The sequence below is a fragment of the Pocillopora damicornis genome, chromosome 12 (genome assembly GCF_964200805.1).
Source record: "Pocillopora damicornis chromosome 12, jaPocDami1.2, whole genome shotgun sequence".
NCBI classification, from domain to species: Eukaryota; Metazoa; Cnidaria; class Anthozoa; order Scleractinia; family Pocilloporidae; genus Pocillopora; species Pocillopora damicornis.
This window is the reverse complement of record NC_142681.1, coordinates 6,507,282-6,522,544: the sequence shown is the minus strand read 5'-3', so window position 1 is coordinate 6,522,544 and position 15,263 is coordinate 6,507,282. Positions and strand designations below refer to the sequence as shown.

At 37.1% G+C, this 15,263-nt stretch overlaps 2 protein-coding genes across 4 annotated transcripts in view; one reads left to right on the top strand and one right to left on the bottom strand.

Annotated features, from left to right (window-relative positions):
- Window positions 1–1,613: 1,613 nt before the first annotated feature.
- The window catches only part of LOC113671903 (mitogen-activated protein kinase 1), a 33,377-nt gene continuing 19,727 nt past the window's right edge, over window positions 1,614–15,263 (top strand). The window contains exons 1-11 of one of the 2 annotated variants that reach the window (XM_027188166.2): window positions 1,614–1,747; window positions 1,896–2,022; window positions 2,225–2,280; window positions 3,376–3,565; window positions 4,791–4,995; window positions 5,966–6,045; window positions 6,554–6,632; window positions 7,475–7,584; window positions 8,309–8,375; window positions 9,196–9,294; window positions 10,334–11,559. In XM_027188166.2, coding sequence (XP_027043967.1) covers window positions 1,641–1,747; window positions 1,896–2,022; window positions 2,225–2,280; window positions 3,376–3,565; window positions 4,791–4,995; window positions 5,966–6,045; window positions 6,554–6,632; window positions 7,475–7,584; window positions 8,309–8,375; window positions 9,196–9,269 — 1,095 coding nt within the window. In that variant the 5' untranslated portion in view covers window positions 1,614–1,640 and the 3' untranslated portion in view covers window positions 9,270–9,294; window positions 10,334–11,559. Of the gene's footprint in view, window positions 1,748–1,895; window positions 2,023–2,224; window positions 2,281–3,375; window positions 3,566–4,790; window positions 4,996–5,965; window positions 6,046–6,553; window positions 6,633–7,474; window positions 7,585–8,308; window positions 8,376–9,195; window positions 9,295–10,333; window positions 11,560–15,263 lie in introns of those variants that run through there. The other variant, XM_089190683.1, reaches the window with a different exon arrangement.
- The window catches only part of LOC149036247 (uncharacterized), a 6,299-nt gene continuing 4,448 nt past the window's right edge, over window positions 13,413–15,263 (bottom strand). For both annotated transcript variants that reach the window (XM_089190665.1, XM_089190666.1), the window contains exons 4-5: window positions 14,983–15,263; window positions 13,413–14,720 (exon numbers count right to left, since the gene is read on the bottom strand). The exon at window positions 14,983–15,263 is cut by the window's right edge and continues 651 nt beyond it. In XM_089190665.1, the coding sequence (XP_089046791.1) occupies window positions 14,134–14,720; window positions 14,983–15,263 (868 nt within the window). In that variant the 3' untranslated portion in view covers window positions 13,413–14,133. The remainder of the gene's footprint in view (window positions 14,721–14,982) is intronic.

Genomic DNA, 15,263 nt, shown 5'->3' with positions numbered 1-15,263 from the left:
CCCTTGACTGAAATGGGACACGTCTAAACACGTACGATTTCTGACGAAAAACTTCAATAGACATGTTGGAAAAAAACCACAAAACAGAGATTGTTTCATCCCTTTAAACGCTGAAAAACTGAAAACCCTTTCGATCCCCTTTGGGATATTTCTTAGAACCTCCCTTCTCTAAATCCTACTTAGGCCCCAGGTTATTCAAACTCAAGGCTTGACAAGGAAAGGAGGGGGGAGGGAGAGTTAGTCAATTTGCATAGGACCCCGTCATTGTTAAGAAAAAATTATATTTGTAATATGCTCCAGTGTGTCGTTTCTCGTTCAGCTGGCGGTTTCCTTGTGGGCGTACCAACTCATCTGACAGTTCCTTTATATTTTTAGTTACCTAAAATGTTCCTATGATTATCATTTTTGTTGTTGTTATTTTTTTGCAAGAAAACATAACGGGATCATACTTACCAAGTAGTTAAGTTAATTTTTCTTAGGGATTTCAAGTTTTTACAGTTTGTGGGTGTCCAAGACATGCGTCCGATGTGAAAAAAAAAATATCCGCTTTCAGTATTTTAACACTGGTTGTGTGGGCGAAGGGAAGGAAAAAAAGAGCACTATTCTGCATGAAAAATTTTAAAGTAACAATATTCACATTCACCCGGTCAACGCGAGTGGAATTCAACAAAAACTTCCCTTTGCAGAGGCAAATCTACAATTTATCATCAGCTCAGTGTCCTAACCCTTCATACCTTAACGTCAGAATGCACATTTTTCAGACTGTTCTCTCACATTTCCTAAGCTGATAAGGAGAATTTTTTTTTTCACAATCAAGACTTTCTTTAGTGGGTAATCTTTCCCTTTATTCTCGTGACATTAATGTGTAATTCAGGGGTGATACTGCAAGGAGAAATTACACGCTAGTTAAAAGGGAAAAAAATTTTAACTGCGTACATTAATCCGTGTATAAACGAGCAAATCATGGTAAAGCGGTATAAACAGAGACTGACTTGTTTCTCTTTAACAAAGTGGATAATTTACTTCCTGCTAAGAACTTTACTTCCTGCTAAGAAAAAAAATTCAAAAAAATTTAAGAAAAAATATCCAAATATGAAGTTCCTGTTATATTTTTTCCCCTTACGCTATGGGTTGCTCTCTTTCTTGTTCCGATTTGATGAGTGAGTGGGCGTGAGTCCAGGAGAGGAAGTTCCAATCAACTTCCCTCCTGTGTTGATGTTCGCCAGTGGACAAGAGAAGGGATTTTTTTCATTAACGGTCTATTGAAAATAAGAATTAAAATTTCAATACAGGATGCGTAATCACCTATCTTTACAATATATCCAGCATTAATTTTCTCCACGGAAAAGAATGAGCTTTTGCGCAAATCCATGATAAAAGTGTCAGTTTTCGGGTGCAAATCAACCTTCCTCATGATTACAGATATGAATAAAAAAGAGTTGCCTTGAATTGATCGAACTAAGTTTTTATGATAAATTTACAATTGTTTCTAGCTAGAGCAAAGGGCTAATTTGCACTCTATACGTGCCTAAGTTTGCGCATGTCGGACAGCATGCTGGGAACAGGGATTTTTAGACTTTTACTGCAGGGTGCGTCAGCCTCGGTACCGCGTTGTAGACGAAACGGAAGCTGACTCAAATATGGCGGCACCTTTACCGCCTGAAGTCGTTCGGGGCCAAGCATTCGATGTAGGACCTCGCTATACGAATCTCAGTTACATAGGAGAAGGGGCTTATGGAATGGTTTGGTAAGGAGGCCGCTGTTGACACCAAATGTTTCGTTCTCCCAGCCAATTCGAACGGAGTATAGCTTCGCAACTGTATTCGATTTGCTCTGCATTTACTTGACTGAAATTATAACGTTTCATGTTCTTGCTCTTTTTCTTTTTTACACAGTTCAGCGCTGGACAATGCCACAGGACAGAGAGTGGCTATCAAGAAAATCAGTCCTTTCGAGCATCAGACGTACTGTCAACGGACATTGCGAGAGATTAAGATATTACGTCGATTTAAACACGAGAATGTAAGTACTGTAAAAAAACACGAGTGAGGCTTGTAGACGGACTCTTGAGAGGAACGTGACGCGTATGGGAACATTCCATCAGGGCTTTAGAATTTTTATTACGTGGGTCGTGTTTCTCTCGTTGTAGCATTTACCATCTTCTTCACGTACGTGTTATGCATCTTAGACCCAGTAGTCGATAATTTCCTTCCTTTCTGTGCAGATCATCGGAATAATGGATATAATCCGCGCTCCAAACATTGATGACATGAAAGATGTGTATCCTTTGAGAACTACGTTAAATATTACAACCATTTCTCTAGAAATTTCTAATTTTCAATGTTGGTTAAGTTCGGTAGTAACACGAGCCGAACAATTACACTATAAATTTGCTTATCTTAAGCAGCTTTTCAAAGCATGGAAATCGAAATGTTTTAAAGAATGACGTAGTGTAAACCAAGAGTCACCCTATGCGTATTAATTTTACGAAATATTTGTAAAAATGTGCTTAATTTAAGTTTTACTTCCATTTCTTAGCATGTCGTGAGTGCAAGAATACTTAATCCAGCGAAACATCACATATTGCTACATTTTGCGATCCGCAACAGCGATTTTCTCCAAAAGCCTTCTTATTTTTTGTTGTTTCTCCTCGTAAGCATGCTATATTCATATTTTTAACCGCAGTACCGAGTGCCTTCCTTTAACAACTGTACTACTTCACTTAAAGCGTCATGATTTTCAAATTAAAACCCAAAATGAATTTTTTCATTCAAAATGCGTTAGTTACAACCGTCAAGCTTTGTTTTGAGCCACGAACACTTTCTCAACCAAATTATTTTCCCGTTTCAGTTTTAAAATAGTGCCGTGACTGTCTCCTTTGAGGGTAAAGCTCATCAAATGTAGTCAACTGTTTACATTGCTCTTATTTCAAAACATTATATTGTTGTGTCTTTACATCTGTTGTCGTTTATTGCTAAATGTTTGTGATGTCTGCATTTCAGAGTTGTTTGATCAATAAGCTGTTGTTGATCATAATGAGAGTTCTTATGTGTCTTTTCCAAAGTGCCACTGAGACATTGCAGCATTGCAGATTGATTATATACTGATACAAAAATTCTCATGCAGGGGACATTTTGAAATAAAAATGACTTATTGGCCAAGTTACAACTACATGTCTGAGTGGTCTTAATCATTTGTAACATCTGCACTTTAGGGAAAATACTCTCTGTTAACCAATCACATAGGAGAATTGTTCTGGTGAACCAGATGTTCCCTCACAAGCAAACATCTGGGAGGAAGATTTGCAAAGAGGCTTATACTTGTGCCAATCTACCATTGTAGGTTTTTTTCCTTAACCTGAATTTTTCCATCTAGCTACATTGTTCAGAGCCTGATGGAAACAGATCTGTATAAGTTACTCAAGACACAGAAATTGAGCAATGACCACATTTGCTACTTCCTATACCAGATCTTGCGTGGACTAAAGTACATCCACTCAGCCAATGTGCTTCACAGGGATTTGAAACCAAGTAATCTCTTGCTGAACACAACATGTGATCTCAAGGTACTTTTACAGTAAGATACAAATTTATCGATTTTTGTGTGACAGATCCCTTGTCTGCTTGAAAAATATTGCAGTCGAATAGTTGAAAATGTTCTTTAAACTTTAAATTTATGGTAAAGAAAAGAGGTAGAAGCCTTTTACTGATAGAACTAACAGCTGTAACAGAGTAAATGGTTTTGATTGCGCTAGTGACAGTTTATCATGTTCTTTGTTTGTTTGGGTTGTGGTCAGTCCTGAGAAAGACTGTTGTTAGTCTCTGCAACCACCATTTTTAACCTGAGTACAAGTCAGTTTTGATGAACCATACTTTGAACTCTTAACCCTTTAACTCCCTCGAGTGACCAAGACATAATTTTTCCTTACAATATCAATACAATATTAAGGAGACAAGTGATGAGAATAAAGAAAAAGATCAATTAGGGGATTATAAGTTGATCCAATCCCAAATTCTCCAAGCTAACTTCACAAGAACTGTATAGCAGACAGTAAGGAGAATTACCAATGAGATCTTGGTAGTTGAAGGGTTAATACCCTTACACTTGCATACATATTCTCCATACTGCCCTGAATTCCTATGTTACTTAAAAGGAGAATTTGTTTATCAGAAACCTTTTGAATTGGGAATTGTACATATTCTTGTGACCCTAACTTTTTAACAAAGGGGATACTGAAAGGAGAAATTAGAAGCTAGAGGTTTAAGGGGTAATCATGTGTAACCATGGATTGATCAAGAATGTTTTTTATTGACTCTGATGATGACTTCCCCACACGTCAGCAAATTGTCACTGACTTTCAGTCACTGACCAGGGTCTTTTCCAAAATTTTTGAATAGCTGGAAGAACGTGTGAAAATTAAGCTGAGAACCAAAATCACATCATAGCAACAATGAAAATAAATGCTACAATGACTGATTGTGAACTGCTGGTCTATAACACATTGAAAAAAAAAATGTTGTAAACTAGGACTATGAGTAAAATTGCCGAAACTGTTTAAAAAAAACCCTCTTCCCATAAGCACTTTAGCTATAGCACTCAATAAAATAGCTGTAACAGATATTAAACAGTTAAATAAAGTAAAGATCATTGTGTCGTGGCTTCAACAAAAAACTCTGAACAACAGTCAATCAGACAGTACATAACTACATGTACTTGTAACCAGACAATCAGGCAATAAAGTAAATACTGCTGCTGAACTATTTACATGTTTTTGTTGTGTTTGTTTTCAGATCTGTGACTTTGGCCTGGCCCGTGTAGCTGATCCTGAACATGATCACACTGGATTTTTGACTGAGTATGTTGCAACAAGGTGGTACAGAGCTCCTGAGATCATGCTGAACTCCAAAGGTTACAGCAAGGCTATTGACATCTGGTCTGTGGGCTGCATTCTTGCAGAGATGTTGTCAAATCGCCCTCTGTTTCCAGGAAAGCATTGTATCCTTGAATTTACTAAAAAACTTTTACAATGTTAAAAGTGGTCAGCTGATCAGAAGATGAGAGCTGACTCATAATGTAACACTGACCCTATTTTGATAATAGGGTTGTGTAGGCATCTCAATTCATGTTATTAACTGGGTATGCTATTTAATTTGGAGAAATGAGCTTTTGATCTTGAGAGTCAAAAGATTTTATGCATCGAAGCTTTTAATACATGTAGATCAAACATTTTCTTGAAATGTTTTGTTGAAGTTAGATACTATTTGCACCCTACTTGCAAATCTTTGTAAGGATATTGGAAGAAACACACTCCAAATTCTTTTGTTTATGGAGTGATGATTCAGTAAGATGAGTGCTTTAAAAAACATGCACAGAGCCTTCTCTGTTATAGTTTAAAATTCCCAATACACCTCCAAGTAGTGATCAAGGGTTTCCTATCAGTGGGCCCTTGGGATGGTAGGGCTTCTTCAAGATGGGATCACACAGAAGGCATCTATAGATCCACATTTACTTCACAAAGGACTTCAGTTGCCAATTGAATATTTTCGTCAAAAAAGGGGTCCTCAGACATGCATGCAAATACTGCATGTTGTATTCAACCCTTTAACTCCCAAGATCTGATTGTTAATTCTCCCCTCTAACTGGTACATATTTCCCTGTACATGTATATAAGTTCTGAGAGTTTGGTGTTAGATCAAGATAACTTCTTTCTGATAAGTCTGAGTATTTTCATTACCTGTTGGCTGGATAATGTATGGATATGATGGGGAAAAGTTACAAGTAAATCACTTCTGGGAGTGAAAGGGTTGATAATAAAATCTCTCTCTATCTCTTTTTTTAGGGAAGTTGCCTGCCTGTATGCCTCAGTATGCTTATTTTAGTATGTTTCTTTATCTTACCTGCTGTTACAAAATGTATATTATAAGAACCGTGCAGGTATTGTTTCCTTTACAAAAGTTGTGTACAGACTTAGATCAGTTGAACCGCATTCTTGAAGTTTTGGGGTCCCCATCACAGGAAGATTTGCAGTGTATTATGAATGAAAAGGTACAGTATTACACACTAGTCTGCATGTGTTTTCTTAGGTATGATTTTATATTTGTGACAGTTTTACAGTGTTTATTTAAGTACAGCTAGCAATTGCTTAGAAGCAAGTGATAGAGTTTATCAGATAGCAGGTGTTGAATGGAACACATTAAAACTGATAAAATTCTATCACTTGCCTGGAAAACTGCATACATGTTGTCAACTGATTTGCTGAACTTGTACATGTATATTGGGGGGTTTTCTTTGTTTTTGTAGTTTTTGTTGTTGCTTTTGTTTTATTGTTTTGTTATTTGAGCATGTGCATGTGTACCTGTTACATGTGGTTAGTTGTATAGTTATCTACAGTGTATCTTTGGGCATATAAAGCAATCTGCATGTAGCCTTGCCTTCTGATGTTGTGCAATTGATATCTGGTGTGCAATTGGTCTCTTATCATGTCCCAGAACAACCCATACTTAACAACAGTACCCTTTTAATAGTGTTTTTTTTAATTCTTTCATTTGCCCAGGCACGTAGTTACATCCAGTCATTAGCCTTTAAACCAAGAGTTCCATGGCAAAGATATTTCCCTGTAGCTGATAACAAAGGTACCAATTAGATGTATATGGCTTCTCTGGGCTCTTAATAACTATCGACATCACATCAGTAATATGTTGTCTGATGCAGCCTTCGATTTGCAGCTCTTACACTGAACAGGACTTGAGAGAGCAACTGATACGTGCACCAATGCAACTACATGTAATATTTTCTCTCTGAAAGCTGAAAGTTGTGGTCTAGTCACCACATTGGCAACTAGATGTTTGTATGTTTCAAGTTAAATATTCAGTGAGTCAAGTCCAAAAGTACCTCATAAATGCAATGTCCAATTTTACTTTTGCTATGTAGTGTAATTAACAAACAAAATTCTTCTTTGTGACTTGAACAATTAACATGCAAACAATAACAGAAATAGATCAACTGTAATTCAATTTGATTAGTGTAATTATATTGTAATATATGTATTGTAAGTAGTGCAAGTAAATGTTGTGTAAGCATCGTGTAAGAAGTAAGTATAGTGTATGTACATATGTAAGTATAATATATAGGGGAAAAAATTTTTTTGAAAAATTTACATTTGCTTTTGGAAAAAAAGGAAAATTTGTTCAATTGGTGTGAAAATTTTCACTTTGGATATTTATATTTTGACAATAACTCATAATTTCTTCATATAATATCGATACAAGGCCAAGCAGTCAAGTAATGAGAACAATGGAAATTTTTAATTGGGGGAGTATAAGTGGATATCAAATTCTCCAAACTAACATTTTGAGAAGAGTGTTGCTGTAAGGAGAAAAACTAATGAGATCTAAGGAGTGATAGGGTTAAATATTGTACCTGACTGCAGTTGTTTTAGGCTATTCATTAACTGTCTATCTGTCCTTGTTTACAGCTATAGAACTGTTAGATAAGATGTTAACTTTCAATCCCGACAAACGGATCACAATAGAGGAAGCTCTGGCTCATCCTTACCTTGAGCAGTACTATGACCCACAAGATGAGGTAAGGAAGGATTTGTTAGCTTAATGCTCTGTATGCAAAAAACATCAAGTTATCACTTCCTTGCTTGACTATAAAACTTACATGTACTTTAAATGTAAAAGTGAACACAGGTTTTTTATTTTTAAAAAAATATAATTCCTGCACGTAGAACACTCCATTTGTTTTGGAAAATGAATCTCTCAAAACAATCATAAATCAATGTCATTTGTGATCTTAGCAGAAGTCATTATCAGAGTTGACTTTGATGATGACTTCCACTAAGGCTGTCAAGATGTTAGTCACCACCACTCACAACAGTCCTTTCCAAGATAGCCCTCACCCTGACAATCAGAATACATGATCTGATATTTGTATTCGATGAGGGAGAAGGCATACTAATTGTGATGTTTTTATGGAAATCACTCTCAAGGGTTTTATGGACCAGTCCTAAGGAGATTGATTGTGATGCCATGTGATTTCAGGTATTGGGTGCCATTTTGGACTGGCTGGCTGGCTAGCTACGTGGCACAAATAGCTTCGATCTCATGTGCAAATGTTTTTTTGGCTGCCTTGAGCTGAAGACACAGTTTTTTTTTTCTGTGCAATCAGTACAATAAAAGAGTTTTACTAGAGATCGAATGCACTTTACTAATTTTTGATTATTACAAGTTTAAATAATAAATTTGATTGTCCTGTTGTTAAACCATATGGTACAAGTAATAATAAGTAATTTTTACCTTCACAGCCTGTGGCTGAGGAGCCATTTAGATTTGAAACTGAGCTGGATGATCTTCCCAAAGAAAAACTTAAAGGTAATAAAAGTAGGTCAAGTGTTATGCAACATGCATAGTTTATCTTAGACCCTTTGTCCAGATTAGTTCCCAGTCTGGAGTGTAATCTTCATTTTAACAATACAACATGACATCTGCAATTACCTGCCCCCCCCCCCCCCCCCGTTATTTTTCATTTCCCATTCGACCACTTACTATCTCTTTCAACAATCTTTTTCATGACTGCTCTACCATCACTGAGACCATCACTCTTCTATAAGATTGATCACTTTAGGTTTTTATTATACTCTCCTATCAGGGGCGTGAAATTAACTTTTTTTTCTGATAGCCACTTGGCTCCTAAATTCTTCAAAGTGGTAGCCAATTCAAAAAAAGTTGGTCGCCATTTTCAAAGACAAACAAAATCTTTTTTAACGCTGTCAACGTTCTAGATAGACCCTCCAAAATTAACTTAGGGAAAAGATCTCTAACATTTTACAAAGTGGACACTAGGATGGATGATATACAATGTTCAAGCTCACCTAAATCCAAGATGGTGTCTAGTTATCGATTGAGATGCGTGTGCTGAGTTTTGGAAACAAACTTAACAGGGAAGTTTACCATGGATTTATCTTTGCAAATCTTTTTAATTCACTATATCTCTCGGTAAGGTTGTGATGAAACATTCTAGTAGCCATTTTGGCGACTAATTTTCTAGATTTGGTCGCCAAAGTGAAAAATTTAGTCACATTAGCACCTGTATTAGGCGCAATTTCATGCCCTGCCTATGTGTGTGAAAAAATACATATATGTTGGTTACACAATAACAGTTTTTTCCTGTTTTTCCTGTTATTCTGTGTAGAACTTATTTTTATTGAGACTGCTAGCTATCCTGGGTCACCCTACCTTGGTGACTTTCACCATGGCCAACAGTGAGGCATAGAATGTGATATTTGAAGAGGTATGTTTTTTGTAAGTGGTAGGTCTTGTCTGTGTGTCTGTTCCTTCAGACCTCTTTGCATTACACAGCCTTTAATTTGAGTTGGTTTTGTTTGTCAGTATGTATGACATGTATATATGACATTTCTATTGAACTGGATGTCTACTGCTACTGTAGTGGCACTTTTCCTTTTGATTAAATTTAATGTATAGCTAGCTCCTTGCACAAGCAATATCAACAATTCCTGTGTTCCACTTTTCTTAGCTCACTTTTGGGCAACAGGAAATTTGAAGTACATGCAGGCCCCTCACTTTATATTCGACCACAGCAAATGCAAAAAAACAAAAAACAACAACAGTATAGGTCATCTAAACCTCAACCTGAGTCAGTTAACCCTTTAACTCCCAGAAGTGATCAATATGAAACTTCTCCTACTTATATCCTTACACTATCCAGCAAATGGCTAATGAGAATATCAGGCAGAAGTTGTTGTCTTGATCTAACAACAACTTCTTGTAACTAATTTACAAGGATATGTGTAGCAGCTAGAGGGGAGAATTACCAATCAGATCTTAAGAGTAAAAAAGGGTTAACTTGTATTTGTTGTAGAGACCTGCCTATCATTAACACCCTCCCCATGTACGTTTCTATTTGCAATAAAAAAAAATTGACATGTAAACTATTAGCAATGGCAAAAAACTTTGTTAAACACACTGGGGCTTGTTGAATCAACAACACATTGAAGACACGTACTGTCTAGTGTAACTGCCATTGTTGCTTAAATTTGACGTCTGTGGCTTCAACTTGCCAATACATCGTTTATTGGTATTTCAGAGATACTGTATGCTGCAGTATGATATTTTTTTAACTGTCCCTATTGGCATCCAACGAGGGTCAGTACTTCACATGTTCTTATCCAACTGATTTCCTTTAAGTCCATGTTTACATGTAAATGAAATTAAAAATAAGTATTTACTTGTAATGCATAGTTTATGGTCATGCTAGGTGTCAAATTAACTTTGAGTTCAAACATTCCTTTTTTTTTTTTTCTTGTTTTTAGGAAGACTTCTATAAATCAACCTGTACAACAACCTAAGAAGTGAAACTGTGAAATTTTATTGTAAAATTTATACATGTAGTTTTTCATGAAGATTAGAAGGTGTGTGACATGGAGTATGTTCACAATCACTCCTTTGTCAGAAACTTTGCATTCATATCTCTGTAATATATTAACAGTGATTTTTTTTGCCTAATTTTGTAGTATCATGTAAAGATGATTATTGCCTTCCTTTTGCTCTAGCATGGCTTGCAAGCTGGGTTCCTTAGTTTCATTCAATCCTTGTTTGGTGGCCCTTGAAAAACTTGAGAGAGGGAAACAACTTAGGGTTTTTTCGGGAGTGAATGAAAACAAACCCACCTTTGTTTATGTACTGTTCAGTCTATGCTTAAATTTTTGTGGTATTTATGAGCTTTATTACCTCTTCGTTGTGAGTACAATTTAAACGTCTCAATTTAATCAACACTGTTCATCTGATTTGTGTCTGAATTGTTTGCATTCAGTGTACTATCTAAAGGTTAATTCGGACTAAAGTGTATTGGTAATGAGAACCAGGAAAGCGACAGACACTAAACACCAATTGCATTAAAATTATCATTTTAGGGGAACTCTTTTTGTCCTTATTGGTTATGTTGAATTTTTTAGATGACTGACTTGCAATATTATTGAAAGTGTAATAATCTCATTTTGTTTGTGTTGTTGTTCTTTTTCCATTTTGTATCTTTCTGGTTCATGTTGCGGACAGCAACTAAAGATTGAATCTCTAAAAACCTTGTGTACATGTACCAGAAATCATAATCATATGGGGGTTAAAATTAACTTTCATCCCAGAACAAAACTTTTTTTTTTTTTTTAAAGAGAAACCTCCCATAATATTTTGGTTCTTCTTCATGACTTCTCTAGATCTCAATGGAATAATTGTTACAAAGCCTGCCTTTGTTTTGACATGTTTTTTCTAAAGTTGTTACTGTAGCTCTGTGCCTTGTCAATCAAGGGTTAATCTGCCAATTCCTGTCCCTTTTTTTTTCGCAAAATATCGGTTTAATGGCACTCAATTGATTCTGATCCTAAAGATTGAGCTGCACATGTTAATAATCATAGTAAATTTGAACTAAACTAGTAGTAATATGAAGTAGATGTTAAAGATCTTCAATTATGTAGTATTCAAAGTACAGTAGTTATTGATAACAGACTTCTGGCGATAGATAATAAATTCAGTGATGTGATTATTTAATTGTTGCTCATAAAAGTAATGAGTATCTGTATGTGCACATGCGACTGAATTTTGTGTTGCTGTGTATTACTTGACAGGTTTACATTGGCCAGAACGCGCGCGATTATAAATCATAAGTCTGTGTACGCTGGTGCGGACCTGCAGAATCTTTTAAAAAATTTTTCACTCGATCATTACCGACTGGAAGTATGTGTAGTGTACTCAACAGAAGTAATCGGAGGCGCGGTTTAATCAAACACCTGAGACTGAGTAATATTTTTTAGATGTTGGTTGGAAACGAATTATTTACGGCACACAGAACAAACATTTTTGAATGATGACCCTTTTCCTTTCATTTCGTTCACTTCTTGGAAATCGTTATATCGCCAGGTGGCCATTTGAATAAAAACCACTCCGCGCAAAGGGATTGAGGTGTGCTGAGAGAATATTAGCACTGTTTATACACTCTTTAGGGAACTGAGCACAGTAGGCTTAATTCTTATGCTTTTGTGTAAACATGCCTTCGCTAGCAGCTCATTTTACGATGACTGCAAACCTGCAAACGCAAACTACGTGCATAAGAGAGGTCTCTTTTACCGTTACCGTATGCTCATCTGGTCAGATTATTTTTCTTTCTCTGTCTACGTTACATAGTTTTATTTCAAGACGCAGTGCCATCGATCCTGCTGGAAAGTGCCGACGCGAAGCTTGTTGCGAGAGCCTCTTCTTAAGCTCGATACGCACATGCGATGTCTTTAATTAAACATCGCGTCACCGAGAAATGGAGATGAAGTTGAACGGCACTACTGCGTTTTCTTTGAAGGGTCTCCCTTTATTGTCGTTTTCATGTTGTTAAATTGTTGAAACTTACAGAATTGCCAATGCTTTGCCTTACTTTTAAAACCCGCATCAAAGGCAATCAGTTGTAAAATGGCGACTCGTCATTTGCGTTTCTCTTCTCTTTTTTCAGGTCGCCCGTGGCTTTTGCGATTTATTTAAGACACTCGAGTGATCTCTAAGTGGGGAAAGAAATTATGACCAAGTCAAAATGTAAACTCGTAAAGGGGACGGTGACGTTGAAAAGACTCTGGAATTTATTTTTGGTTGGTCTCATTCTTGATGAATCTAAGAGTAGTCCTTATCCTTCGTCTACGTCTGTCAGATCTGATGCGACCATCACTGGATCATCCGAAGCATGTTGAGCTGGAAAAATGTTGTGGTAGAATTTCTAATATTGTTGGTGTAATTACCCTCGAGAGCAATTTTCAGTGGAGTGTCGGAAGGTAATTCTGGAGTGCTTGGATTTGCTTTACTTCGCTCTGTGATTTTGGTCTCAAACCTCAACCACCATCTCAACCAATTAAAACTGACATAAATCCCAGCTTGATTTATAGCGTTTCTCGCGCTTAACCCTTTAGCTCCTATGAGTGACCGAAGCAGAATTTCTCGCCACAAGAGCAGACAAGTGAGGAGAATAAAGAAGAAAACTCAATTAGGGGACTTCAAGTTGATGCAATACCAAATTCTCCAAATTGAAACCATGAGTGTTTTATGGCAGACAGTAGGAAGAATTATTAATGAGATCTTGGGAGTTAAAGGTTGAAGCAGTTCTCCTGGTCTTACTTTTGAGTTCTCGTTGTTCAATGATGATAACCATAGTTCTGATTGGCTTTAGTGATTACTTTGGTTTTGTTTGTTGATACTCAATCGGAGAGCACTGTGAGTGAGAGACAGACTCCACTGACGCCTAATTTCCCCTATCTTCCTTTGGCTGCGCGAAAAATCCACCCCATAGGGTATGGGCTCAATATCAGGTGACACACTCGAGAGTTCGCTGTATCGGAATTACTACAAAGTCTAAACAGTAGATTGGTTCCAACAGTCTTTTATTTAAGCATGATTACCTGGGTTTTCAGAAGCGGTAAATCTAATTTTGGTGTTACAGTACTTAGTACAACTGTTGGCTTTTGAGGAAGAGTTTTAATTTTTTTTTTTTGTTTCCTATAAATGCGATTAAAATAACTTGAAGTGCAATATAAACTCGTGAACTTCGCTTGTTGCTTTAAGGTTAGGTACTTAGAGTAAAGTAGTTTTTCTTGGTCGGGATCGTTGGAGCACGTTTGACTTTAATCCCGAGTTAGCCATAAAACAACACGTTATGTTGTCATTGCGGTAAAAAAATCTGGACCAGAACTAAGCATGCTTCGAGCAGTCCAATCCTTAAAAGTTGTCTCTTTCGTTAGCGCCACGGGCCTCACCTGATCCTTTTTCACCAGCTAGCACAATGACGAATTCCAATTTCCTTCGTTGCATAAGGAACCGCTTAAATATTTCTTAAACAAGAGTTTCTATTTACACCTCTTTCCCTTGAGGTACCAGAAGTTAATAAGTTCCCGGGCTCTAAATCAATTCACTACGATAGGCAAAGACTGATTTGATGCACAGTAACTATGAAATGAGTAAATGGAGAAAATTTTTTTCGGATACGCCGTTTTTATAGCGTTTCTTCATATATTATAGTAATGTTTGAGAATTTGCAATTTTCTCAATTGGTGGATTTCTACATTTCCACCTGTCTTTCTGACGATAGTTAAAAATTGTTTGGAGGGGGTTCAAACAATTCCATCCCCTCTATCTCGTTCACATTGGCAGCCAACTTTTTGTTGTAGGTATTCACTTCATTGTGGATTTTTTTCAAACAATCCCACCAAAAATACGAAAGATGAGGATTAAAAATATTACAATTGAACTTTTTCCAAAAAAGCATTACAAACTGATTAGCTGCTGGCGAGAGTTCCTTGCCACTCTTTCGGTATCGCAGTAGAAGGTGAGTCACGAACTCTGGGTCGTCGGTTGTTCCGAAGTCTAACAATCCTTCTCTGTCATTCTTTGGTAGACGGGAACGGCGAATCACTCGCATCGCATCAAACATCCTCGACAGGTACTTGCTCATCTTCATCAAGCACTTCGCCACGGAAATGTTTCTACAGTGTTTGTACTCCTTATTCACCTCTCCCCAGTTTTCAATCATGGACACCCACAGGTCGTAAGTTGATAGCGGCGTGTAATATTGACACGTGGGAATTGCTTTCATCTGAAGACCCTGTACCACATGTCGAATGGCGCCTCGGGTGTGATATGCCTGTGCAGCGTAGAGGAGAGCCTTGGCGAGGTAATCTGCGAAACAGAAACAGCGTAGTTGAACATAACTGTCAATTCAAGCCAACTTGTATATGATACCAAATCCTTAGGGTTCTTTTTTTTTTTTTCGGAAATTGTGACGGTTATGATTCACTGGGAACAGGACTTCGAGTCGTCCAAATCGGACGTCCGATTTTGTTAATCACTCGTATGATTACAGTCCGAATTTGGCTTCACTCGGTCCCTTTACCATTATAAACAGTTATATAAATCTCTAGTCTGTCTGATATCTAATTACCTATTGACTGTATTTGGTAACCTCCTGTTTTCCCCTGTGACATGCTTTGCAGGTACTCCTGGTACTTCTCATTGTGGGCTAATCTGAACTCGGCCAGTGGCTGCTTCTTCATTTTTCTCAAGGCCACCTGCTTGTTCATTTTTCCAAATTCTCTAAGCCAACCGAGCAACTCTTTCTTCGCCTCTTTATCTTTTATTTTTCCAATAGCTCCATTCTTCATCACCTTAAAGGAACCTTCGTTGTACTTGAAGACCTTGTAATAAGCACTGGCCAGTTCTTGC